The sequence below is a fragment of the Artemia franciscana genome, chromosome 8 (assembly GCF_032884065.1).
Source record: "Artemia franciscana chromosome 8, ASM3288406v1, whole genome shotgun sequence".
NCBI lineage: Eukaryota > Metazoa > Arthropoda > Branchiopoda > Anostraca > Artemiidae > Artemia > Artemia franciscana.
Window position 1 is genome coordinate 23,142,926 of NC_088870.1, and position 27,491 is coordinate 23,170,416.

Here is a 27,491-nt window from a genome sequence, read left to right on the forward strand (position 1 = left end):
TATTCTTGGGTTTTAAAGATAGTTACAGAAGTTGACCTATCACTCTTCTTTTCCAGCCTGTGTTCTGCTTGCTAGGCTAGCTTACTGTTATCATTGTATCCAAGGCTCCCCCATGTCCATAGGCCAAATATAACCCAAACCTTGTGCACAAATTTGAATATAGGCTATTATATTAATTTGCATTTATTAATGTTGCTGAAAATTCGGCTTTAGGTCTAGGCAAAAATTTAGAGATTTTGTTCTTATTTTCATTAAGATTTTGCCTAATTCATAATAGCCTACTGGATTAAACCAATTAAAATTAATCATCAGTTTTTATTACATTGGAGATACACTTTAAACAAGCCTAGGGTATCAAGTGCTATAGTTTTTTCCTCACCAATTTCCCCCCCCCTGCCACTACTGTTGAAAAAAATTAATTGTATGCTAAAATTTGCAAAACATTCAGTAAAATTTTCTGAAGATACAAAATAGTTGAAATATTCTACTTTCATTACAAAAATGTATAGCCTGTATGGTAAAATTTTGCAAAGTAAGCAACAGTTATACAGTTCAGTGAAGAATTTGCCTTGTGGTTGTAAATTCAACATTGGGCAATAGCCAATTTTTTAAGAAGAAATAATGTTGTTCCTGTTCCTGGTTCAGTACTGTTCCTCTGGAGAACATCTCAATCAGGAAAATGGCTTATAAAGATACTGGCAAACCTGTTGGAATTGAAGATCAGGCTATTCACAAGATTAGGATCACTTTGACATCTAGAAATGTAGCAAGCCTATAAAAAGTTTGTAATGAACTGATCAAGGCTTCAAAAGAGAAACAGCTCAGTATTAAAGGACCTGTCAGAATACCAACTAAGATCCTTCATATTACTACTAGAAAGACACTCTGAGGTTCAAAAACTTGGGATGGATTTCAGATGAGGATCCACAAAAGAATCATTGACTTCCTGTCACCTTCTGAAGTTGATAAACATATTAACTTAAAAAAGCAAAGCTTTTCATATGGAAATATCTAGAGCCAGAGCCAAGCTGACACTTGAGAATTAACAAAAGCTATTGCTTTTCCCAATTACATAAAGTAGATCTAAAAACCAGCTCAAATAAAGTGACTTGTGGTATTTTCAAGTGTCTATAGAATTCTAAAAAGCAGCATTCTACTGAAAACACAAAGCTGACCCAAACAAACAGAATATTCTCTTAGGAGCAGAAAATTCTATGACTAGCCTGCACAAAACAAAGACTAAGTCTATCAATAGTCTTGCAGGGGCAAGAAAATTAAGCAAGCTCAGATTTAAGTAAAATGCTAGATTTGAGAATTTTTGCTTGTATTTATGATTGTGAGGTATGTCAAAGATTTAATTGTAATGCAACTTTGCATGCTCCATATGAAAGAGAAGCCATGCAAGTGTAATGTATTGAAAAAAAATGTTCTATAGTAATATCCTGTAGAGTTGCTGGTCAGGAATGACAAGAAGTCATTGACTCAATAGCATCCCCCTCTTTCTTCCGTGGTTTAATGGACCAATTCTTGTTAGTGGCTATCTTAAAGGCATTAATGGAGGGAGCAGTGGCAGCAATATTAGGTAGATTGTTCTAATGAGTAATTGCTCTAATGGAGAAGCAGTGGTTATAAATGCTGGTATCTGCCCTCTTCTGGGACAACTTCCTGTTGTTTTGTAATGTTTTGTGACAAAAAAAGACAGAAAATACTACTTTGGTGTAGTTTGTCAAGATGAGATGCTTGAAACCTTCTGATTATGTAGACAAAAGAAATTGTGTAGACGGCTGTGGGCACCCCAGATTTTTTTTGTGAATGGTTTTAAGGTAAAAAAAAAGGATGCTTGCCTGTAAAGCATCATGTTATTCCATTTTTTTTTAACTTTTTGTACATTGTTGATCTTTCAGGAGGAGAGAAGGGCATTCTATTTTGTTTTAGATAATGTGGACATCTTAAAAGTAGTCCCTTGTGAACAGAAAAATACATATTTTACAATATTTAGTTGAATTGCCTTAAATGGATAATTTTGTATGGCATTTTGGATTTTTGTGATGCCGAATTTAATTATGCTTTGTAATGCCTCTGAAGTTGTAATTTCAAAATTATGTAGATTCTATGAGCTGCAGATATTTATTTGGCTACATGAAGATCAACATTTAAATCTTTTCATTTAGATTAGGAGAGTGCAGATGACTATTTGAAGCAATGAAAATAAAAGAAAAAACGAGTCCTAAATTCTTACAGGAGCAATATTTGATTGCGACTGTGGTTTACTTTCTAAATTTTTGTTATTTTAATTGCTTCATCAAGCAGGTACCAAACTTGACTAGTTCAACCTGTATCTGGCAACTAGGTAAAGTTTCTCTCTCTATCTTTTTTGTTGTATAAGTACATGCAAGAGATATAAAAGTACAAATGTCATGAGTAAAGGTTAGATCACTTTAAAATCCTGTGAGAACACAGGAGCAACTAAAATTACTTGCTGGTGGAATGGGCTAATATTGCTTATTGCAACAACTCTTACTAGGAACAGAGGGATTTTATAACATTGCTCTGCAGAAACTTTCCTGTTTAAGAATATTGAAAATTCTTAGAAATCTAAGAATATCAAATTACAAGCTGCAAAAAAGGAGACAAGAGACAAACCAGGTGTCCACATTTTTCAGCTATGACTAAATATGCAGTTTCCGAACCTTTACCAACCTTAAAAAAAAACTATTGAAACACCTCCTCTCTCTAAAAAGGTGTGTATTGGCCCTGACGTGAAAATAGCAAAATTGCCAAATGTGAACAAAATTTAGTCCGCTAGATCATCTAGTTTAGTCTAAGTTCCTGTTCGAACTAGATCTTCTGCAGTAAATAAGCATACAATTAAAACAGGATTGGTTGAATCCTACCCCCTTGCATACACCCTCTGCAAAGTGATTGACCAAAGGCAAATATGATGTGCAATTCTAAGAGCAGGGGCGAAATCTCCGGCATTTTATTGGGGGTGGGAGGGGGGCAAGAGGGATCCATATCTGGATAGTCAGGGGGGAACGGTCTATTTAATATTTTTTCTCCAAATTATTGGGGGGGGGGCAACTGTTTCCTTGCCTCCCTCCCAAACGATGCCCCTGTCAAAGAGTAACTTGCTTTACGCTTCTCTAGCCAGTGGGACACACTTAATTTCGTTTATACTTTCTTAAATTACATAAGTGCTCTTATGCTAATGGTCTGTGATGGGTAAGTTGTGAAGGTAAAAGGCCCTAGTACAACATGATCAAAGCAAGGCTCATCCCATATGTATCACTTGCTGCCCGCTCTCAAAGAAAACTGCTCTGATATAAAAGCTCAGGCATGTCCTCAGCAGATGTACAAAGGAACTAATTAAGGAACTTCAAAAAATTAATTAAGAAAAAAAGTTGCTTAGACCTAAATTTCCTCTTGAACTAGACCATATGTCTAATTTTCTAGACGAAGAATGTGGAAAATTCCAAGAGAGAATTTGAATTTTTGCCCAGGAACTGGCACGAGTCTGTGTCAGCCTATAGTCTGACCTTTGCCTTTTTTCAAGTAGCATGATTACATGCTCTTATTGGAAATTTCCTATGGGATGAAAGATTTTATGTGAACCACTTGAACTCTCTTTTCAGGTTTTTAAACCTGCTTATTTTTGAAAACAGAAAGTATGAAAATGATAGAATTAATGAATGTTAAAATGGCGAAGTGTTACAAGCATGTACAAGTAAAATCAACTAAAATTAAGGACTGTGGCTAGATCTTGAATAATTGTTGAGACCTTGGCTACAGTCAAAATCGCTTGCATACAGTTTTTGCGTCACTGTATGCGTATTTGTATATAGTCAAAACATCTATGTCAGCTAAAAATCAAGATATTGATCACTTTTGATGCAAATTTTTGGTTTTTAGATATCTCAAAATTTTCAATGTTGTAAAATTGTATCCCTAAAGCAACTTTTCTTTCTATACAAGGTAAATATGTTATTCCATTACAGATAACATGGTCACGATCCTCTAGCAACTTTAGCTTGTGTTAGTTCTGCCAAATAAAATTCATTCATGTTTTTATTTCGAAATTGTTTTTCTGTGACTGTTATGTCCTGGCCAAACAAAGTGCCGTAGCTTCATAGATAATGTTTTTATAAACCACAGAGCATCAGATGTTTATAGAGCTTTGTAATGTCTGTTTGATAACCTAAGCAATAAAAAGTGTGTATCCGTTTTTGGTATATGTGCTGCGATCCTGATTTCGCCATACTTTGTTAAAAAAATTTTGGTCGAATTACTGGTTAGGACGGCTAATATTTTAGTCAAGTTCTTCAATTAAAAGTAAGGAGAAGATGTAAACAGTGGTGTCGTGAGGAACATTCCACCCGGCAAAATTTCCTGATCTTGTCCTTAGGCTGGAATCCTCTATATCAGACAATGTAGTGTATACTTAGAAATAGCTTATAAACTTATCAGTACTACGACCTTTTTCTTGTCATACTAGAGGCAGATTTTTCTTTAGACAAGCTAGGTTTTTTTCACTGCTTCCATCTAGTTCTTCAAAAAACTGAACACATCCCCACCCCAAAGCTTCATTTAATCAAACAGTTTGTGGTAACGAATAAGTAAGGAGCGATGCGGCTCAACAGTGACCAAAACTCTAAAATATACAATTTTTGATACCAATAGGTACATCAAAAGACTTGGCTTATCAAGCTGATTCCAAATATACAAGATTCGTTAAGTTTAGTGTTGGCCATAAAAAAAACTATGAGCCTGATAAAATTTACCTGGTTTTCCAAAAAGGAGGAAAACACCCCCTAAAAGTCGAGGAATCTTGATGAGGTATTGAGCAGGGGGCAAACCCTCTCATATAAGTAACAGTTTCTGATATTTTTAAGTTTTGATATTGCTCATTACTTTCAGTTGAACAGACTTTAAAAAATTTTTTATATCACTTCAGATTCATCTAGGTAACCATTGATTGTATTTTCCATTAGAACAAAAATAAGTCAATTGTTTCAAAGTTCAAACTTACAGCTGTTTATTAATGACAACTCTCTCTTAAAAAAGGATGATATTAATTTTTCTAAGTAGCGATGCATTGTAAGTTTTTTGCTAGAAATAAAATAAGTCAACGTTTATAATTAAAGTTGTGGTTAACATTTGCTTTCCGTCAGAGTGAAAGCAATTGACGGTACATTGACCGAAGTCATTTTGCGGTTTCAACAATTTTTCATCCACACTGAAAAAAATTCAGCGTTTGGTTAGTGTTTTGTTGTCTTGCATGTTGATAGGTTTTCTGTGTTAAATAATGGTTTTATTGGTACAAGAAGACGGTAGGGCGAAAGAAGACCCGGGACATATTGAGGTAATGGAACATACACCGTTGGAAAGAAAAGCGGGAAGATTATCTCTAAGGTTGCGGATGAGTAATGCTTCCCAAATCATTCAAGATTTTGCAAGGCGCCCTAGCATCAGACTTGCAAGAGGGGCATCTGATCCGAAGCCGAAATTGTCTTTTAAGAATGTACTTAATGGATCGATATTTCGTGGGAAACCGGGTAATGAAGAGGAAGCAATGAGGACAAGAAAACGTGGCATTTTTCACAAGGAAAAGTTACCATCTGGTTTTGTTATACCTCAGATAGAAATTACGGATGTTGACACTGTTGAATCTGGAATATTGAAGTTCCAGCGGGGATCTGAAACTCCAGAGGTTTTAGAAAAAATAAAGAGTGAACACGCTCAAGCGTCTCACAATGTTTTCCCACAGTCGGAACTTCCTGGAATTACTTTTAACAAAGAAAGTGTGTTTGATAAAGAATTAATTTTACCGACGACAGAAAATCTTTCTTCCCATGGAAGTAATCGAAGCTCTCCAGATAAAGAAGACTCCAGTGAAGAAATTAAACTAAGTTCTTTGAATAAAATGCAAAACGAAGTAAAGCCAACAAAAATAGTTGCAAATGAACTGATAAAATTCAAAGTGAGCATTGTAGAAGTGAAATCTGAATTGCCGAATGGAAAACGAAATACGTTTCCACTTTTGCTGAATCCGGAGAGTTATGAGCAGACCCTGAAATACAAGAGTATGATGACCTCCCAGGACGATCTTCCCAGAAAAAGCAGTAAAGTAAAATTTGGTTAGTACTGTCTGAAACGGCTCTTTTGCCTATTCGCTCAATGTCTTCTTTTAGAAGAGATTTTCGCACACAATTTTTTTTCTTGCACTCTTGCATAGGCCTTCCATTTTATTCTTGCACTTCGGAATACCCGAGTCCAGCTTGTCAGTCTTTTTCATTTATTTCACATTTCATGCTCAATACTAGGATCTTTAATAAGTTTATTTTAATTAGTTTGGTTCTTCTTAGGTAGCTTGCATTTAACAATTCCGCTGCATATCAAATAGTTTCAAGCATCACCATTTTGATTATTTTGAACCAGTGGGCTCTGGTCTGAATGTCTTAAATGAGTGCACGGGTTCGTGCAAACAGTCATCAAGACTGTGCTCTCTAAAGCTTATAAAGTATGGCCAGAAATCATTTAACTTGCATTTGTATTTCATTCCTCTACAAGTAGATTTGTTACACTAGTGCATAAATCGCACGCTTACAGAAATTCTGTATTTAGATATCTAGTAAAATTGTTTACACAAGCGTTATTATTGTAGCCATTTGTATTCCAATACTAATTTGTTTCACAATTTTTACATAAAAATTGCAAGCTAAGCTTCAAAAATACTTAAAATTATGGTAATTAATTATTATAAGGACCGCACTCTAGAAGTGAAGCTAGGTTAATCATAATCATAATAAAATATGATGAAAATATAATACTTTAGTTACAAAATTATGGAAACTACAACAGAGAATTAAGGGAAGCAACCGCCCAGAACACATTATATTAAAACCCTAATCTAACGTAATCACCTTGCATATTCCTGCATAGTAGTTTATTACACTCAGGATAAGCTAAATATCTTAGAATACACACATAGAAACTGGTTTTACTACAGATAAAAAACAACAGTATGGTTGATATAATGCGTAATTGCCATAAAATTAATTATTAGCTTTGTCATTTTTCTCTTAAGGGGTTACATACCTTATGCTAGAACGTATACGCGGCTAGTATTGTATAATCTTTTTATTCGCACAATTGATACACCTTCAATTTATCTTTATGAATCTACTTTTCCTGTACATTCAGTCCCTTCATTACTTCCTACCTGCGCTAGATCAATTAGAATGGAATCTCTCCCGGCTGCCATGATTAATAAATACCAAATCACAGTTTTGAGGGTTATAAACCCCAAACTGAGATTCTATTTGAAAATATATACAACCAGATTGTCTGTGATATTCATGGTATTAAAATTTCATTTTAGATTAAGGACATAAAGTATTTGACTCAAAATGCTACGCTACAGTGGCGTCAATTTTGGGGAGATTTGATCCCGTAGATGTTGGAAAATACCTTTTTTGGTATTTTCATTCAAAATACACTTTTTGTGATATTTTCTTTGAAAATATAGTAGTTAACCTAAATTTCTAGACATTTCCGGGCCTATTTGGTCTAATCGCCAGTTACCTCTCTTGGGGATCATTTCATGACTTAACACTGGCCACATGAAATTTATAATACCTAGCGACCTCTAGCCTGATTACCTTTTTTGATGACCCTGTCCTGACTTTACACTGGCTACGTGAAATTTATAATACCTAGCAACCTCTAGTCTGGCTCCAGTCCCTTGTCCGTGTGTTGAAGTCATATACAGAATATGTTACTCTGCTTTTCATTGATTTCATCGTTTATTTTGCATAAGAATGAAACTTGTTACGTATAGTTTATGTATCTATTATACTAAATAATCAAATAATTTTATGTTTCGTATACCAACGAGACAGATATGGGCAAAACATAGGCTTCAATAAAAGAATTATAAAACTCTGATATCCTGTTTTGTCACTGGAATTAGAAAATAGGTGCCAACTCCATGAAACAGCCAATATTAAGGATTCAGCTTATTTCGATCAAAAACATCAATGGGGGGGACTCCCCTCCCCTCTAGGATTGTTTGTCCCCTCCTAGATCTGGAAAAATACCTTTAGCAGAATTTTCATGAAAAAAAAACGTTTGATGTTCTCACTGAAAAAATGCCCCCCTCTCAACTGCCCCCCTCACGTATTTTCCTGATATAAACCACAATTGATGCACCTTTAAGTAACACCAAAAGTGTTTCACAGCAAGAATGGTTTGTAACCCGTTTCTGGCCTTCCTCTTTGCTTCCATGGCTCTTCCGAATTCTTCATTCCACCATGTTTTTGCTTGCTAATTTAAGGAAAAGTAATTTGTTTGATTTGACACCACTAGAATTACTGATCTTGTCACACTCAAGGATATGATAAACCTTTGTTGATTGGATTCCATATCTTCTTCCTCAGTCAGCTCTTTGTAGTTTGCTGTGTCTAGTTCTTGTTTCACTTGATTCCAATTCCATCCTCTGTTTAAACTTAAAAGTCTGTTGATTTGTTACAGATTTTTGGTTGTCTATTTAAACCTGAAGTGGACTATTGTCTGAAAACTTCTTTTGTGTCTGAGCAGCTTCTGTCGAAACTATTAATGATTTCGTTATAGGATTTAAAAAGAAGTTCTTTCCATCGGAACTTAGCTTTAAGAATTAAAATGGTGGATTGCAATTTAAATTTCACGCGGAATATGAATGCGAAATGTGTATTCTCGGTCAGTCGTAGTTTTGTTCGATTTCGTCTCGGGAAATCTTAACTGCTATAAATTTTTCAATTTTTTTTTTGTTAAAAATCAATTACTGGTGAACTAACTAAGTCAGAAAGCATTATTGCATGTTGAGGTGCTTAGTTTCAGTTTGAATGGGTTGGGACTACCAGATTCCTGATGGCGCAACTACTTTGATTAAAATCTAACACTATTTGTAAGTCATGAACTTAAGCTGCTTTGATTTGTTACTTTTATTTTAGTATTTTATCCTCAGGCTCTTATTCGACAGCCTCAGAAATCCTGAAATACGAGCTTCAGTGAAAATTAAACAATGTTTGTGGATTATATACTTCACGATTTTTGATTTTGACGAACATCTTGGCATATAAGCCTTAGGGTTGTAACTAAGAATTTCAGCCGCCCTGAAGTACCAACTTCAGTAAAAAACCAACCTGTATCTAACGATTCATCTAAAATTTTTAGTATGTATGTTTCTATCTAAGAATCTATCTTACCTGTTTACTGCTGACCTCTATTTTACAATATTAGCCTCCGATTTGTAATCAAACGCTTGATAAATAATTAAACGCCAGATTTGGTTAAAATAAAACACTATTCTTGATACCTATTTTTTTTTATTGACTTTTATGCTTTAGTAATAGCTCCGTATTTGTAATCAACAAGCTCAGAAACCCTTTGGGAGAAATCAAATGCCATTTTCGAAATATGCACTTTGCTTCTTTTGATTTAGCACAGTCGTATTGAGATCCCTTCCAAAGGCGATTGGAGACATCAAATTGGGCCAAAGACGCAAGGTAGACCAAAATGTTAGGGACGGAACGTGTGTATCGTCGACCAAAAGAGTCGTAGCTGGAGCCTACGTGTGGTTGGGAGGTCGGAGCCATAGTATGCGCACTGTTGACCAAATGCAATTTTAGACAGAGAGTTGGAGACAGGAATGTTAATGAAAGGCACATTATCAGATTCAGCGTAACAGAGAAGCATGCTGTCGAGGTTTCAAGTCCGTCTCTGCCAAAGTGTAGAATTTTGCTTTTTTTTTGCCAGAAGAAAGATCACGGGTGCGTGTTTTTTTTTCTTTTTGGCTCGTTTTTTTTTCTGGGGTGATCGTGTCCAACCAATGGTCGTAGAAGATCGAGAGAGAGCTTATTCAAATGGAAATTAAAATTTATATTGTCCTTTTTAAGTGACCAAAAAGGCTAGAGGGCAACTAGCCACCCTTCCACGTCCCTTTACCCCCAAAGTCATCCGATCAAAATTTTGAACTAACCTTTTTGATAAGTATAGTTAAAAGGTCCAATAGCTTTATCTCTGGGGATTATATGACCCCCAGAGCCCTTGCGGAAAGGATGTAAGTTATGAAATTTGCCCATTGTTTACATATAGTACTTGTTATTGGAAAGTATACAGGAATTTTTAGGAAGGACTCCCCCCTAAGAATAAAACCTTCGACATTTGGACTTTATCAAAACTACAGTCGACTTTCGAAAGTCAAAGCAAACTTTCGACGTATGGATCTTACCAGAACTAAAGTTTATTCCTATAATTTTATTAGAGAGTTCAGAATTGCTAATACTCCTTGACAAAACTTTAGGACAAATTAAAGACAAAATTTTGTCCAATAAATTTGAGACCAAAATTTTTGGCTGCTCTGAATTATCTAATATATTCACCAATTTCTAAGGCTCCCTTGAGCACCTCTTAGACCCACAAATAATCCTCAAAACTTTCAAGTCTTATTTCCAAGATGGTATTTTGAAGTATCCCGACCAGTTATTACATTTCTACGAGCTGTTAGCTATTAGTTCTGTCTCCAACGTCCTAAAAATTTTTTATCCAACAATTAAAAAAAAAAATCTCAAGTCAAAATTCACTCATAAATCAAAGTTAAACCTAGCAAAACACAAAATTGACTCGTTACTTCTACACAAAGTGTGAAGTAATTACTAAGTATACAACATGAAGATATTTATTACAGAATAATGATAGATGGTAATAAGCTTACCTATGCTATGGATGTCAGGTGATTGATTTTTCCAGCGATAATTTCGACAGGACCTGTGCCTGTCATCATAAGGTTCAATTCAAATTTCTTGCCAGAAAGTAAAATCACTAAATAAATAAAACTAAAAACACTGAACAACACTAATGATGAGCCGAACCTGGAATTATTGTTGTGCCATGGCCTGAATTTTGGTAGAGATTTGGTTGATTTTCCTGAAATTTGGTTGATACCTATATAGGTCGTACCATGAGACCTCTACATCACCGATTATAAGAACATGCTGATTCCATTGATGCCTGCCTTAAAAGACAAAGCTAAAGGAGGAAGATAATTTTTCTGCATTGGCCCATCATATCTTTGAAAACCTTTCCCACTCCATTAAGTTTGACCAAGCCCAACTTATTGCTATTGTCCCACAACTCTTAAAGCAGAAAATCAGAGAAGCTTTGGAAATTGCTAAAAACAAACCAGCCATCAATAAAGACAATGGTGTGTTTCACATTAGCGAAATTTGGGAACCCGTCACCCATAAATTGAAAGCTCACAAAAACTCCACCCCTCTCCTACAGGCCCAACCTCTTTAAGATCTACTAGGACAGCAGCCATCAATGCCTCTACCGAAATTCGGGCCATGGCACAACAATAATTCCAGGTTCGGCTCATCATTAGTGTTGTTCAGTGTTTTTAGTTTTATTTATTTAGTGATTTTACTTTCTGGCAAGAAATTTGAGTTTAACCTGATGATGACAGGCACAGGTTCTGTCGAAATTATCGTTGGAAAAATCAATCACCTGACATCCATAGCTTAGGTAAGCTTATTACCATCTATCATTATTATGCATAAAAGTCAGGTTGGCTTCAGAGAATATGTTTTATTACAGAAAACATGTTTCATTTGAATGGGATATAGACGTAACTTTTTATGGTCACAATGACACTATTTTTCAATTTTTATTTATAAGTTTTTAAATTTTTATAATTTGTAACATTTCTTTCTTTTCATCTATATTTGGTGATAATTGGATTGAGTAATCTTGTCAAATTCTGACAAGGTAACACTCTCATAATTCATAATTCTTATAATTCATAATGTCGTCATTTTTTGCCGTGTTTCTGTTGTTCCTTTTGCACTAAAGGTCTTTTCTGACGAACAAATTGTTGACGATCGCAAGAGCAGATTTGTTTATCAACAATTGTAGTTCATCACAATTTTTTCATGTCTTATCAAATAGTTCGTGGTAACGAACTGTTGTAAGGAGCGACCCGGCTCAATAGTAACCAATACTCTAAAAAATGGAATTTTGATATCAATAGCTACATAAAAAGAATCGCATTTTAATGCTGATTTTAAATATATAAGTTTAGTCAAGTTTAGTCCTACCCATCAAAAATTACGAGCCTGGGAAATTTTCCTTATTTTTAGAAGATAGGGGGAAAACAACCCCTAAAACTCATAGAATCTTAACGAAAATCACACCATCAGATTCAGCGATATCAAAGAACCGTATTGTAGAAGTTTCAAGCTCCTATCTACAAAAATGTGGAATTTTGTAATTTTTTTTTCCAGAAGGCAGATCACGGATGCGTGTTTGTTTTTTTGTTTTTTTTCCCCAGGGGTGATCGTATCGACCCAGTGGTCCTAGAGTCTTGCGAGAGGGCTCATTCGAACGGAAATGAAAAGTTCTAATGCCCTTTTTAAGTGACCAAAAATTGGAGGGCACCTAGGCCCCCTCCCACGCTAATTATTTTCCCAAAGTCATCAAATCAAAATTCTGAGATAGCCATTTTATTCAACGTAGTCAAAAAACTTTATAACTATGTCTTTGGGGACGACTTACTCCACCACAGTCCCCGTGGGAGGGGCCAGAAGTTACAAACTTTGACCAGTGCTTGCATATAGTAATGGTTATTTGGAAATGGACATACGACATACGTTTCTTTCGCTTGGAGGAATTTGTCATGGGGGAAGAAAATTTTCATGAAGGGAGCGCAGGATCTTCTAGTATTATTTAAAAAAAACAATTAAAAATTAAATATGGAAAAGTTTTTTTTCAACTGAAAGTAAGGAGAAGCATTAACACTTAAAACGAACAGAAATTATTACGCATATGATGGGCTCACCTCCTCCTATTACCCCGCTTTTTACGCTAAAGTATTTCAGTAATTTCAACTATTTATTCTATGGCTTTTGTGATTTAGGGGTCATTCTTAAGGAATTGGGACAAAATTTAAGCTTTAGGGTAAAGAGCGAGGTACTGACGAGGGGTGAACCCCTTCATATACGTAATAAAAATATGAGAATACAGTAGTTCGTTACGTAAGCTAGTTCGTAAATTACGTATATCTTTTACTAATAAAAACATTCGTAAAAAATTAAAAGTTCTAGTTATCTTTTTGAGTAACTAAAAAATTGGAGGGCAACAAGGCCTCCTCCCCCGCTCCTTTTTTTCTCCAAATCATTCGATCAAAACTATGAGAAAGCCATTTAGCCAAAAAAATAAATATGCAAATATTGTTTTAATTATTCATCTGCGGAGAGCCAAAATCAAAACATGCATTGATTCAAAAACGTTCAGAAATTAAATAAAAAAAACAAGTTTTTTTTAACGGAAAGTAAGGAGTGACATTAAAACTTAAAACGAAAAGAAATTACTTCGTATATGGAAAGGGATGCTTCCTCATCAACGCCCCGCTCTTTACGCTAAAGTTTTTTACTGTTTTAAGAAGTAGAGTTAAGAGAAAGAGTCAAACTTTAGCGTAAAGAGCGGGGCGTTGATGAGGAAGCAACCCCTTTCATATACGAAGTAATTTCTGTTCGTTTTAAGTTTTAATGTTGCTCCTTACTTTCCGTTAAAAAACCTTGTTTTTTTATTATTTAATTTTAGGTAAGAAATAAAGTCAACAATAAATATAACAATCTTTATCGCAAATTACTTGTATTTTCTTTTCTAAAATTTAAGAACAAAACAATTTCCCCCCATTATAACCATCCTTGAAATTTCCCGCTTAGATTTGACCAGCAAGTCTGACAATGACAAAAACCCTTTGTTGGTCGCTACTAGAACACAAATGTTGGTCAACAATGTTTCGCCAGAACAGATTATTAGTCAAAGATGTCGCCCAAAAAGGCCTTAATGCTGACTGTTAAATCTTAAAACTAATTTACCAATCTGCAAAAGAGAGAAAACAAATTTCAAAACTGATACAAGGTCAATCAGCACAACTAACACCCCTAGTTCAATAATGTAATCTTTTGACTAGATGGTACTCGTAATTTCAAAACAGACAGGTATTAGATAATTTCATTGTGAAACCAGTTCAAGTTCAATGTTGAGAGTTGTTAAAACGATTTTGGAGTAAAGATGAAGAAAGAATTGGACTGTAAGCTTATTTTTATTTAAAGCTTTTACGAAAGTATTGGGTTAAATTCTAGACGAGCCACTTTTCTGCATCCTATAAAGGGGTTGGGTAAGGAAAATGAAGCTTTCAAGGATATATTTGCATATTAGGGGCGGGGGTAAAGTATTTGAACGGCTTGAAGTTAGAAAACAATTGTTACTTCATAATATGCAGACTAATTGTACATAGCACTTTGTGCATGCAGATCTGCTCTAGTTTACCTCCCCCCTAATTTGCAAATATATAGCCTGGCCAAAAATGTGTTTCTAAGGTGTTATATTTTCATTATATTTTGTGATATTTCATTAGTATCAAGTATCAAAGAAACTGGTTCTAATTAAATGAAGCACTTGAGTGTTTGCCATATAATACACAAGTTCCAAAGTTTGTCTTAGGAAGATATTATGAAGTACATACCTCCACTCCTTCTCCCTCTAAAAGGTAGGCTACTTACCTTTGATAACTTGTGTCTTAAATGAAGTAGCCTACAAGAAAAGTATTTTCAGCTTCACAACTTTGCTCAATCCAGTTTATGACGTTCCAAAGATCTGCATATACTTTTCCTAAATTTTGAAATAACCATTGATATGATTTAGAATTTTACTCAAATAACAGGATTACACTTTCAAAACTAAAATCAGAGAAAAAGAAATGGAAAATTAAGGTAATATTGTTAGACAAATATCTAAAGCTTGGACTCACAAAAGGTTTGACAGTAGCTTGGCAATATCTTCCCCTAGTATTACTGAAAGTTTTGTTTTCCTAACTTAACCCCTTTCCACGACAGCCAAAAGTAACTTGTCTAGAATTTGACCCTTGAATGATTTTATGGAAATTAGTCCTATCTGTTAAAGGAATATATAAAAAAGGAATATATCACGGCTATGTTCCTTCTGCAAGTTTTCGGTGTTATTTTTCTGCACTCCCACAGTTGTATTATTTAAACGTAAGACGAGAAGTTTTCTATCACTCGACAGCTGAGATTCCGTTTTATTCATCAATCCGAATTATATTTTTCACATTGCTTGTCATAACTTTTAGATTGAAAAATACACTGAAAATGTTTAACATGCGGAGAATGTTCCTATTTATCAAGCAAGTTTAGATTGATCTTTAGGAAAAGTCTAATTAAATTCCGAATTTTTACTTCTGGTTCGGAAGATACTAAAGATCTGAAAGATAGTAATTACGGAGGGAGTTACTACTGGTGGCTTGTCACAAAATAGCATATTTGAAAGAAAAAAAATACGACCTGTGTTGCCACAGGGTCAGTTTTAGTGCTTTCTTTCAGCTTTTAACATTGACTGACACCTGAATAACTTAGGACCTAAGAAGGTCACCTTTTAAAAGAAAAGGACACTTTTTGATTTTTTTTTAAAATGAAACGCTCGATATTTTTCATTTTTGTCCTTGTCTTGCAAAAAAAAAACTCTGCTAAGGCACTTCCTGTTCGTATTCTCATATTGATTTGGGACTCATTTTCTGTTTCTATAGTGTGGTTCTTTTCTTTTCTTTCATTAAATTGACAACCCTGTCTAAGAATTCAAACTCTGATGAAACTCACAACTGTACTTCTAAAAAACACACACAAGCTACTTTCAAACCAAAGAGCAAGTTAAAGGCTCATCAGTATTCCAGAAGGTCAATAAAAGTGCCCTTTTTGCTCATTTCTGCACTTCGATCCCTAAAGAGTTATGGCAAGCATATTTTCTTCTGGTCCTTGTTTTTGAAAAGTATATTGATGAATTTTCAAATTTAAGAGTCAAGGAAAAATCTTCGCCATATTATGTAGGCTATACATAAGATATATATATATATATATATATATATATATATATATATATATATATATATATATATATATATATATATATATATATATATATATATATATATATATATATATATATATATATATATATATATCAAACAGTTCGTGGTAACGAACTGTAGTAAGGAGCGTCCCGGCTCAATAGTAACCAAAACTCTAAAAAATGGAATTTTGATATGGATAGCTACATCAAAAGAATCGCATTTTAATGTTCATTTTAAATATATAAGTTTCATCAAGTTTAGTCTTACCCATCAAAAGTTACGAGCCTGAGAAAATTTGCTTCTAGTGCCCTTTTTAAGTGACCAAAAAAATTGGAGGGCACCTAGTCCCCCTCCCACGCTAATTATTTTCCCAAAGTCAACGGATCAAAATTCCGAGATAGCCATTTTATTCAGCGTAGTCGAAAAACCTCATAACTATGTCTTTGGGGACGACTTACTCCCCCACAGTCCCCGTGGGAGGGGCAACAAGTTACAAACTTTGACCAGTGCTTACATATAATAATGGTTATTGGGAAGTGTACAGGCGTTTTCAGGAGGATTTTTTTGGTTGGGGGGAGGGGCTGAGAAGAGGGGGATATGCTGGGGGAACTTTCCATCGAGAATTTGTCATGGGAGAAGAAAATTTTCATGAAGGGAGAGCAGGATTTACTAGCATTATTAAAAAAAACAATTAAAAAATAAATATGAAAAAGTTTTTTCAGCTGGAAGTAAGGAACAGCATTAAAACTTAAAACAGAAATTATTACCCATATGAGGGGCTCACCTCCTTCTAATACCTCGCTCTTTACGCTAAAGTATTTTTAGTAATTTCAACTATTTATTCTACGGCTTTTGTGATTCAGGGGTCATTCTTAATGAATTGGGACAAAATTTAAGCTTTAGTGTAAAGAGCGAGGTACTGACGAGGGGGCGAACCCCCTCATATATGTAATAAAAACATGAGAATACAAAAGTTCTTTACGTTAGCTAATTTATAAGTTACGTAAATCTTTTACTAATAAAAAGATTAAAAGTTCTAGTTGCCTTTTTAATTAGCCCAAAAATCGGAGGGCAACTGGGCTTCCTCCCCAGCTCTTTTTCTCTCAAAATTATTCGATCAAAATTATGAGAAAGCCATTTAGCCAAAAAAAATAAAAAAAAATGCAAATTTCGTTTTGATTATTCCTCTGCGGATAGCCAAAATCAAAACATGCATTGATTCAAAAACGTTCAGAAATTAAATAAAAAAAAAACAAGTTTTTTTGAACTGAAAGTAAGGAGCGACATTAAAACTTAAAACGAACAGAAATTACCTCGTATATGAAAGAAGCTGCTTCCTCATCAACGCCCCGCTCTTTACGCTAAAGTTTTTTACTGTTTTTAAAAAGAAGAATTGAAAGAAAGAGTCAAACTTTTGCGTAAAGAGCGGGGCGTTGATGAGGAAGCAGCCTCTTTCATATACGAAGTAATTTCTGTTTGTTTTAAGTTTTAATGTCGCTCCTTACTTTCAGTTAAAAAAACTTGTTTTTTAATTTAATATAAAGTTAAGTGGATCATTCTTACATCTGAGTACATTATGGAAGAATCAATGTGTGAAAAAAAAAATCCCATTGAAATCAAAATTATGATCCATACTCATCCATGCAACAAGATTTTGCAATCATAAAAAAAGAAAATCCAATGAAAAGCGAGATTAAGGCTCTCTTAAATAAGACGGATAAAATTTTCACATGGAAAATATGTTCAATTGTAATTAACCAATGAAGATTAACTAATTTTTGTACCATGAAGATAATCAACATATCAATCATTTCGCCTTTGTCATTTATTTGCCGCGTGCTTCAGGATATCGAGTTTAATCACTTGCTTGTGGTGCAGCCTCTAGCATTCTGTTCTTTCATAGCAGAACGTTTTAGTCTACTATTCAAAAAATGAATATAGAATTTTACTTTCATTTAGTTCTTTCCAAGGCGCTACGCATAGTCTCCAGGAAATAGTCTATTGCTTCCAAAACTTTGTTTTGTTTTAAGTCCAGGCCTCCAGCCCAGTTTGCGATGGACGCTTAGCGAGGAAGTGCACCTCTTCTTGGTCTAAACAACTTTCCTTCCTGGCAGAAATGGATTAGCCTTTTGCGTCAAATAGTTTTGACAAAACTAGTTGAATTTTACATTCAGTATTAAATTATTTTTTTCTGCTTTGCTAAAAGTATGAATTTTTCTTCTTTTCGTTACTAAAGTATGCTAGAATATAAAACCATTGATGAACCAACAACAAAATACAGTTAACGATTTTTCAATAGTTGCTTACAGAACAGCATATGAAACAAGAAAGAAAATTAGATAACTCTTGAAAAGACAACAAAAAGTCAATTGCTTTTCATTTTCTTCATAGTGTTATTTTCTGCTATTCACCTTGTCTTTTTTCTTTTCTCTTTCTTTTAAATGGTATTTTTCTCTTATTTGACTATAGAGAAAGATAAATAGCTATAAAACAGCCTTTTTGTATGTTTTCTGTTTTTGCAAGTTTCATGTTGGGGGCTATTTTGCGAAATTACTTGTTAAAACTTATTTTCAATACATTTAGGAATAGGGTGATCTGATTCAAAAAGCCCGTAAACTCTGCTACCACTTCTTATAACTCATCAAAGCTTACGACCGCCCGAGGACTGTTCGCCAGTGGTAATTTAAAAACTGTTAAATGACCTTTTTGGAAAACTTATGTTTTCATTCGATCTCCCTCAATGTATCTTTTGGTAAACTCTATCGATATTTTCTGCTCGTTATCGACTATCTTATTTGGTTTTCAATATACTTAGAAATTAGTTTTTTTCGAAAATGTCTTATATTTTCGTTTCACCTAAATAGGTATAAAATAGAGGTTTCGATGTCAAAATACTTTTTGCTGGATCAGATACTTGATTATACCTTCTGGTTATAAACAACTGGCTCATATAGTTCCAGTAAATGAATAAACATGAATAAAATTTATCAGTTTTCTGGTCTCCTGTAAAAATTTCGCTCCTTTAACATACCACCTCTTGGATTACCAGATAGTTACTCTCCAACCGGTTCCATATAACTTTACCATGCTCACCCTCCCCAACTTCCTAACCCTTGAAGCAGCGTTTCTGCTTTAAGGAATTTGTCCCATTTTTATACGACCCTTGTTACCCTTCTCTAAGTAAAGTTTTCGACCAAGGGTTTTGTCAACGATCGATAATTAATTCTCATTTTTTCTAACAACTCACCACAGCACCAAGCCGCCTGACGCTAACACAGTTACACACGCTCCTCCTCCATCTCAATCTATTCAAAGCCCCCCTCTTTACACCCTCCAGGAAGCTCCTATTCCCCTTAAATCTTTCTTTATAACATCTTCCCATCCCAACCGCGGACGACCTGCTTTCCTTTTAGCCCTAGAAGTTTGGCCGAATATGGACAATCCTTGGCAATCGGTCATGCTTTATCCGCAGAACGTGCCCTAGCCATCACAACCTTTTTCTCATTATAGTCCTAGAAATTGGGATCAAACATATTCTAGCACCCTGAACTCTTAAAACCTGTAAAAGTTCATTCATTTTGCACACACTTTCATCTAGGATGCTTAAATCATCAGCATAATTTAAGTCCAGGAGAGTTTTTCTTCCCCATTTGATTCCGTGGTCTCCCATTGCCTTTCCTGTGCTTCTTAAGACACAATCCATCAACATGATTCATGTAAAGGGAGATGGAACATAACCCTGCTTAACTCCTGATTTACTACAAAACCAGCTGCTAACCTCATTTCCTACCTTAACCACAGCAGTGTTATCAAACAGTTCGTGGTAACGAACTGTAGTAAGGAGCGACCCGGCTCAATAGTAACCAAAACTCTAAAAAATTGAATTTTGATATCAATAGCTACATCAAAAGAATCGCATTTTAATGCTGATTTTAAATATATAAGTTTCATCAAGTTTAGTCTTACCCATCAAAAGTTACGAGCCTGAGAAAATTTGCCCTATTTAGGAAAATAGGGGGAAACACCCCCTAAAAGTCGTAGGATCTTAGCGAAAATGACACCATCAGATTCAGCGTATCAGAGAACCCTACTGTAGAAGTTTCAAGCTCCTATCTGCAAAAATGTGGAATTTTGTATTTTTTGCCAGAAGACAAATCACGGGTGCGTGTTTATTTGTTTTTTTTTTTTTTTTTTTTTTTTTTTTTTTTTTTTTTTCCCAGGGGTCATCGTATCGACCAAGTGGTCCTAGAATGTCGCAAGAGGGCTCATTCTAACGGAAATGAAAAGTTCTAGTGCCCTTTTTAAGTGACCAAAAAAATTGGAGGGCATCTAGGCCCCCTCCCACGCTCATTTTTTTCCCAAAGTCAACGGATCAAAATTTTGAGATAGCCATTTTGTTCAGCATAGTTGAAAACCATAATAACTATGTCTTTGGGGATGACTTACTCCCCAACAATCCCTGGGGGAGGGGCTGCAAGTTACAAACTTTGACCAGTGTTTACATATAGTAATGGTTATTGGGAAGTGTACAGACGTTTTCAGGGGGATTTTATTTTGTTTGGGGGTGGGGCTGAGGAGAGGGGGCTATGTTGGAGGATCTTTCCTTGGAGGAATCTGTCATGGGGGAAGAAAAATTCAATGAAAAGGGCGCAGGATTCTCTAGCATTACTATAAGAAAACAATGAAAAATAAACATGAAAACGTTTTTTCAAATGAAAGGAAGAAGCAGCATTGAAACTTAAAACGAACAGAGATTATTACGCATATGAGGGGTTCTAAAAATACTTTAGCATAAAGAGCGAGGTATTTAGGAGGAGATAATTACCTCGCTCTTTATGCTAAAGTATTTTTAGTAATTTCAACTATTTATTTTACGGCCTTTCTGATTCAGGGGTCATTCTTAAAGAATTGGGACAAAACTTACGATTTAGTGTAAAGAACGAGGTATTAACGAGGGTACAAACCCCCTCATATACATAATAATAATTAAAGAATATAAAAGTTTGTTACGTAAGTTAATTCTAAAGTTACGTATATTTTTTGCTAATAAAAAAATTCGTTAAAATTAAAATTAATAGTTGCCTTTTTATGTAACGGAAAAATTGCATGGCAACTAGGCTTCCTTCCCCATCCCATATTTCTCAAAATCGTATGATCAAAACTAAGAGAAAGCCATTTAGCCAAAAAAGGAATTAATATGCAAATTTCATTTGAATAGTTTACGTGTGGAGAGTCAAAATCAAACATGCATTAATTCAAAAACGTTCAGAAATTACATAAAAAAAAACTAGTTTTTTTAACTGAAAGTAAGGAGCGACATTAAAACTTAAAACGAACAGAAATTACTCCGTATATGAAATAGATTGTTCCCTCCGCAATCCCTCGCTCTTTACGCTAAAGTTTGACTCTTTGCCACAATTCTGCTTTTTAAAACAATTAAAAGCTTTAGCGTAAAGAGCGAGGGATTGCAGAGGGAACAATCTATTTCATATACGGAGTAATTTCTGTTCGTTTTAAGTTTTAATGTCGCTCCTTACTTTCAGTTAAAAAAACTAGTTTTTTTTTATGTAATTCTCCTACATAGCACTAATCACTTTAATGTATTTGTCTAGTAGACCATTCAAGGATAAAACCTTTGCTAAAGCTCTTCTATCAACAGAATCGAACGCTTGCTCATAATCTATAAAACTGAGAAGCAAAGGTGTTTGATAACTCGGGCACTTCTCAATTATTATCGATAAGGAATGAAGCTTACAAATTGTATGAAATATGTTATTTGATTACAATGAGCATATAATATAAACTCGACTGAGAATTATGAGTGGGTCACAAGAGGATATACAATGGGAAAAAAGTCTGTTCACTTCTCCCTTGCAACGAGTTCGACAACTTTATAAAATAAACAAGTCGATGTAACTGAAGCAGATGCATACAGCTAAGTATTTGAAGGAACTAGAGGCTTTTCCGACGGAAATTCAGCTCTTAAAAAAATGTAGGCTACACTTCTCAGTCCTTTGTTTACTTTACCATATTGCTCTCCAGATTTTACAAGGGGGTTATCTGACAGATTTTGTGGGAAAAATCCTCCTTGTGCAGGTACTGAGCTGGAGTTGGAAGTCTGGGGCTTCGTATTTAAAGAAAGTTAGTACATTTATGTTTCAACAATTTCCCATTAATTTACCTATGTAAATCCCTCGGTTCATCGATCCTCCTGATTTTTTTTTTCTAGACAAAACATATGTAGGACCAAATTAAATAGAAAATTGAGCTCAGTCATGTTTTGTCTATATTAATCTTACTTAAAGTTTCAAACTGTGAGTGTTCTTTGCTCGCCTTTCAACTACTTTACTGTGATAAATCGTCCACATCAAACAGAGTAGTTATCGATTAGACACGATGATATTGCACATATCTTGTCTTCAATTTTTGTTAGTTGTCGTAATTGTCTCATGTTGTGCTTGTTTAGATGTTTTGCTGGCTAATGACTTTCGCGGGCTAATGACCATCACGTTGAAAGTCCTCAATCACATAATTGTTCTACTGAACTCACTTTGGAGAAAGTAATGTCGGTAAAAGTAACAAAAAATGATTTTTCGGCAACTAGGAAAGTTTTTGATCTAGGCTAGGGGAATGAAACTATATACGGTCCATACTATGTCTGCGAAGTGGTTTCCAAGATGTTGGTATCCCTGTAGGTTATGTTCTTGATGTTGTTTAAGATATCACATCTTGCATTTCAAAATGTTCAAGATATCCTGGGAATTATAATATTTTTGAAGCATTAGTGTCAGGTGACTGGGTAAATATAGCCAAAACAAACCCATTCATGATATGTAAAATTGTAACCAAAAGTAAAAAGACGGACATTTTAAATCAAAATATACTTCTAAAGAGGCAACTTTTAGGCTGATTTCAAGTATGTTAAATTTATTGAGTTTAGATATATCTTCTGAAAACTCATTATAATAAGTGAATTTGTGTAGCTCCAAAGGAAGGGGCAAAATATCACCGATAAAGGTATAGCCTATTGGATGAAATTCGTACAATCAACTTTAACTCTGAGAATCCTACTGCAGAGGTCGAGCTGTCTTAAAAAAAAATAAAAGAATTTGGAAGATAGTATTTTTCAATAGTCACGCATGCTTGTTTAATTGTTTTTCAGGTGTGATAGTATCGGAATAGTCGTCTTAGAGTATCAGGAAAAGACTCACCCGATCAGAAATTTAGATAAAAAATAAAAAAAAGCAACGAAGAGCTATATTAAAACATCAAACTTGAAAACGAAAAGAAACTAAAGTTGATAGTAAAGTTAAACCTACGACAAACAAAAAATTATAATAAATAAGAGTAAGGCTGCCTATCTCCCATAGACCTAGAATTCCATTTGTACTTTACTGTAAATATGGCTCCAGCCCTCCTCAATTCTCCGCTTTTACGCTGAAGCTCAGTTTTGTTTCTACCATGATGTCCTAAGACTGAATTCACCTGGCTTATCTAGATATATATGCTTTTCACAGGACAATTTCCAGTTTAACTATTTTGAAAAGAAATAGGCAAATAAACACTATTAATTAATTGTCTACCGGGTACGTTTTTCAAATTCTAGTATGTTTTTTACTAAAGTGCAGAAATGGGAGTCAAGGTTAGGGTAATTAACGAGAACTACAGCTCCCTTGAAATTCAGGGTAATTTCTCATCATTTTAAGTTTAGATTGCGCTCTTTACTTCCCTGTGAAGATTCTTGTATTATTAAATTTAATGTCAAAATGTTCTTAACCTATTTCGGCGAGTAGGATAATAAACTTCACAGTAATGGGCGAAAAAACACACCTGTCCGTTGTGTTGTGCCCTGTGAAACTCATCGATCCTTATGAGGCTTTTCGACACCTTAAACTGAATGATTATCTAAAACTTTCAGTTAAATTGCAAGTCTCTCGTGTATACTCGGGAGGATACTTGGGAAACATTGTCGGTGATTCCCAATTTCATTCATTCAGTTATATGCTGCTAGTGAACACTGGCTGGGTATATCTGATGAGAACAGTGGTACTCCACTTTAAATCACAAGCTGCTCTTTACCATTTGTATGAAAAAATGCAGCTTAAACAGTTATGTGAATCCTTTTATGATTTCCCATTGGTTATAGAACACCTTAAGAGTTTACCTCCAACCTGCACAACGATACTCCAAGCTGCTCACATTATGAGTGTCTTAATCCAGCTCCTCTAAAAAATAAGTGATATCTGAAAAACAAAATTTCCCATAATCGATCTTTCCTTTGCCACAGATATGCTGGTAGTGTTTAAGACTTTAGATTCTTGTCTTTGGTGTCACGCCTAAAGGACGTATCTAATATCTTTGTACTTCTGAGATAATTGTCAAAACAGGTTTGCTAAGCTTATCTCAAAGGCCAATCGACAGAACAATGTAGACCAGGAGTATAAAATGGGGTTCAACACACAGTGCCGTTCTGACAGTCCCTTTCGAGAACTTTTTTTGTATAAAAATTCTGTCAAAATTATGGGAGACATTAGATACGACCTCCAAGTAAAATAGTAAAAAAAGAATGTATTTTCGCCCCACCAACATCTTAATGAAATAAAATAATAAAACAAAAGAAAAAAGAAAACGTACACATAGAAACTTTCCTATTACGATAGTAAATGTAGAAAACAGCAATGTCACGTGTTTGTATGACAATAACGTTGTGCTAACGCCACTTTGCTCAGCTACTTATGCGACTTTTTTGCTGTTTTACAGGCAATTTCGATATTTAATATCAATGTCGATTTATATTCTGTTACATATTAATTTTTGGTCGGAAACCCAGTTTCTTTTTGGCAATTCACACAGTCCTATTGGACTGTCGGAACGGATTATTCGAAGTTCTGTTGTAACATTCCCAGGTGTTATTTCTATATTTTCACATTTTCAAAGTCCCATGTCAAATAATTTGCAAGGGAAAAAATGGAATAGGTTTTGCTTGCATGTAGCGTTTCACTATTTAGTTTATTGTTGTGACAGTTGAGAATCTGTGTCTTCTTTCCAAAGAAGATAATTGCTTTTCATGGAAAAATTGGTTTTATTTTTACCGATTGATTGTTAATCAATTTGTATTCATATTTTGAAATTGGGTTGACCCGAAACGTCGTTACGAAAGAAGAAGTGACTACAGTTCACTATGCGATAGAGCCGGTCACCAAGTATCGCACAAAAGCACGGATTTCTGAATAAAAAAGAAGCAATAGAATAAGTTGGTTTGGGCATCCATGTGGACAAAGAGAAAAGAAAGAAGTTACAGATTAGGCTGGACTTGGATTGTAAAATTGACCTGAAATCTCTGAAGAATTTAGGGGAGATGGCTTAAGCTGACGCGTCGAACTGTGCGCGATGGAGAAACATTGGGTGTTCACGCTACTTCCTTGGCAGTTTAACGCCGTAATAAGTCGACAGCATAACGAGTAGCAAGGGCAGGGTCATATCCAGGATCTTGTTCGGGGGGTAGAAGGGGATTACAAAAAACCTTATCAACGCATCAAGATTGTGTTTTCATGCCTTTTAACGAGTTGGACAAATATTTGGGTGGTGGGGGTACCCCCCTAACCCCTCCCCTGAATACGGCTATGAACCGGATTACAATTTGTTCTACGATATTCAAACAGGACCTGGTTCGCTGTTTATTTGAATGATTGCATGAAATGCAAAGCGAGGATTTGCCTCTTTAATGCAGTGGCTTTTATTGCTGTTCGGAACTCCATATTTTAGGCGTTTGAACTTTCTGAAATGTTCTGTGTTGTTTTAAGTTTGAGCATTCCTGTAGTATTATCGTTGCATTTGCCGATTGGTCCCTTTGTCTTTTTTAAGATTACCATTGATACTAGTCGAATTAAAATTAAAGCTAAATGACGACTTGATAACAAAATATATGCATTCTTCCATGTCGAATTGCCTGTGTAGTAATGTGGGACGATGCCAACAATGGCCCTTATTTCAACTTTAATATTGATTCTTCCTCGATATCCTGATTTCGTTTAAGCATAATTATCGTTTTTTTTTCTCTCACACGGATAAGAATTAAGATATTTTATGTAGTCACATTTACATGTTTCTGATACAACAATTGCCTATTAATCATTTGATGTTTATGAATTTCAGGCTTAAAAAACTGATAATGAAAAACATGCTCAAAATTTAATGATTGGCCGGTAAATTATATTTCGTTTTCACAATTGGCTGAACTAGGAAGATCACAAAAGAATAACTTTGATCCCTCCAAAGCGCTACAATTTTAGCAATCATTTTTTCGGTCCTATTTTATAGTATTCAAAAGGAGCACTTCCACTTCATGATCTGGATAAAATAAAAACGACGAAAAAGGAACTTTCCCACGTTCTATCCTAGCATATTCTTTTTGTAATGTAAAAAGGGAGAAATCCCGTAATAATCGATTACTCTCTTCTATAGGTGGTTTATCAATACAGTAACATTTATATTTTGCTTTTCAATAGTTACTTAGGGATGTACTAAGGTGAGGGGTCGTTTAGGCCCATGGCCCCTGGATTCTTGAAATTTTGAAGTTTTCCATCAATATCTTTTAGTTTTTAGTTTTAGTTTTTAGTTTTAGTGTAGAAATTGCCTGCTTTTTGAATTTTTTTTCCTTCTGCAATAAAATCTTGCGTATGTGCGTGGTCGTAGTAATGGTAATTTTTATGCATGTCAGAACAATTACAAAGTGTGATCAATATACATAAGAAATAATCACTTTAACTGCTAAACTGAATAAAGATATTGCTCTAACTTCATTAAAGGAATACGAAAGGGAAAAACGTGAGGGAATAATGCAAATTGTTCCTGAACCCAGTACAATAAATAGAAAATAACTTATCTAGTTCAAATAAACAGTATGTTCAACACTAAATTTTAAAGTGCACCTCAACTTTCTTAAGCAATGGGCTGGAAAAAAAAAAAATAAAACAAACTAGTTTTTCCAAGCGATAGCGGTCATTTGCGTAGCATTCAATTGACCTGTTCCAGAGTATGGTGACTTATTAAGTTGCACTGCTTCATGGAAGTTTCTGCAGACACATTTATCTAGTCTCAACGTGTTGGATTGATAGCTTCTGTTAAATAAAATGTGGTTAACTTTTTTTTTTTAAAGAAGAGCTAGATTCCAAAGTGAGGGAAAAATTTCTTTGATCCTGATTTCGAATCCTTGAAAACCGCGATTTCGATCCACGATTAATTTTTCCTTTCACTACTTAGTAATTCTTTGTTTCTTATTAGTAATTCTTTGTTTCTTTGTTTCTTTGTTCTTTGAAACTTCAAACGAACATAAATTACCATAAACAAGAGCAGGGCTAACACCCTCTAAGCCTTCTAAAGGCCAGATCGTCATTACGGGCAGCTAAAAAGGGCATGGAAGGGGAGCTAGTTGCCCTCCAATCAGTTTTGACTTTTTAAAAGGGCACTAGAACTTTTAAAGCCGATAAAGAACAATCTAAGATGTTATAACGTAATCCTTCCGACC

General features: G+C 34.8%; 1 protein-coding gene across 12 annotated transcripts in view; it reads left to right on the forward strand.

Moving 5' to 3' along the window:
- Nucleotides 1-27,491, forward strand: part of LOC136030154 (actin-binding LIM protein 2-like) — a 123,972-nt gene that overhangs the window by 407 nt on the left and 96,074 nt on the right. For 2 of the 12 annotated variants that reach the window (XR_010618199.1, XR_010618200.1), the window contains exon 1: nucleotides 5,263-6,134. The exons of 3 other annotated variants lie outside the window; for them this stretch is intronic. Coding sequence is in view for 6 of the 9 variants with exons in the window: in XM_065708866.1 (XP_065564938.1) it covers nucleotides 5,303-6,134 (832 nt within the window). In the remaining 3 variants the exon portion in view is untranslated. Of the gene's footprint in view, nucleotides 1-5,262; nucleotides 6,135-14,063; nucleotides 14,132-27,491 lie in introns of those variants that run through there. 7 more of the 12 variants (XR_010618201.1, XM_065708866.1, XM_065708863.1 and 4 more) reach the window with 5 other exon arrangements.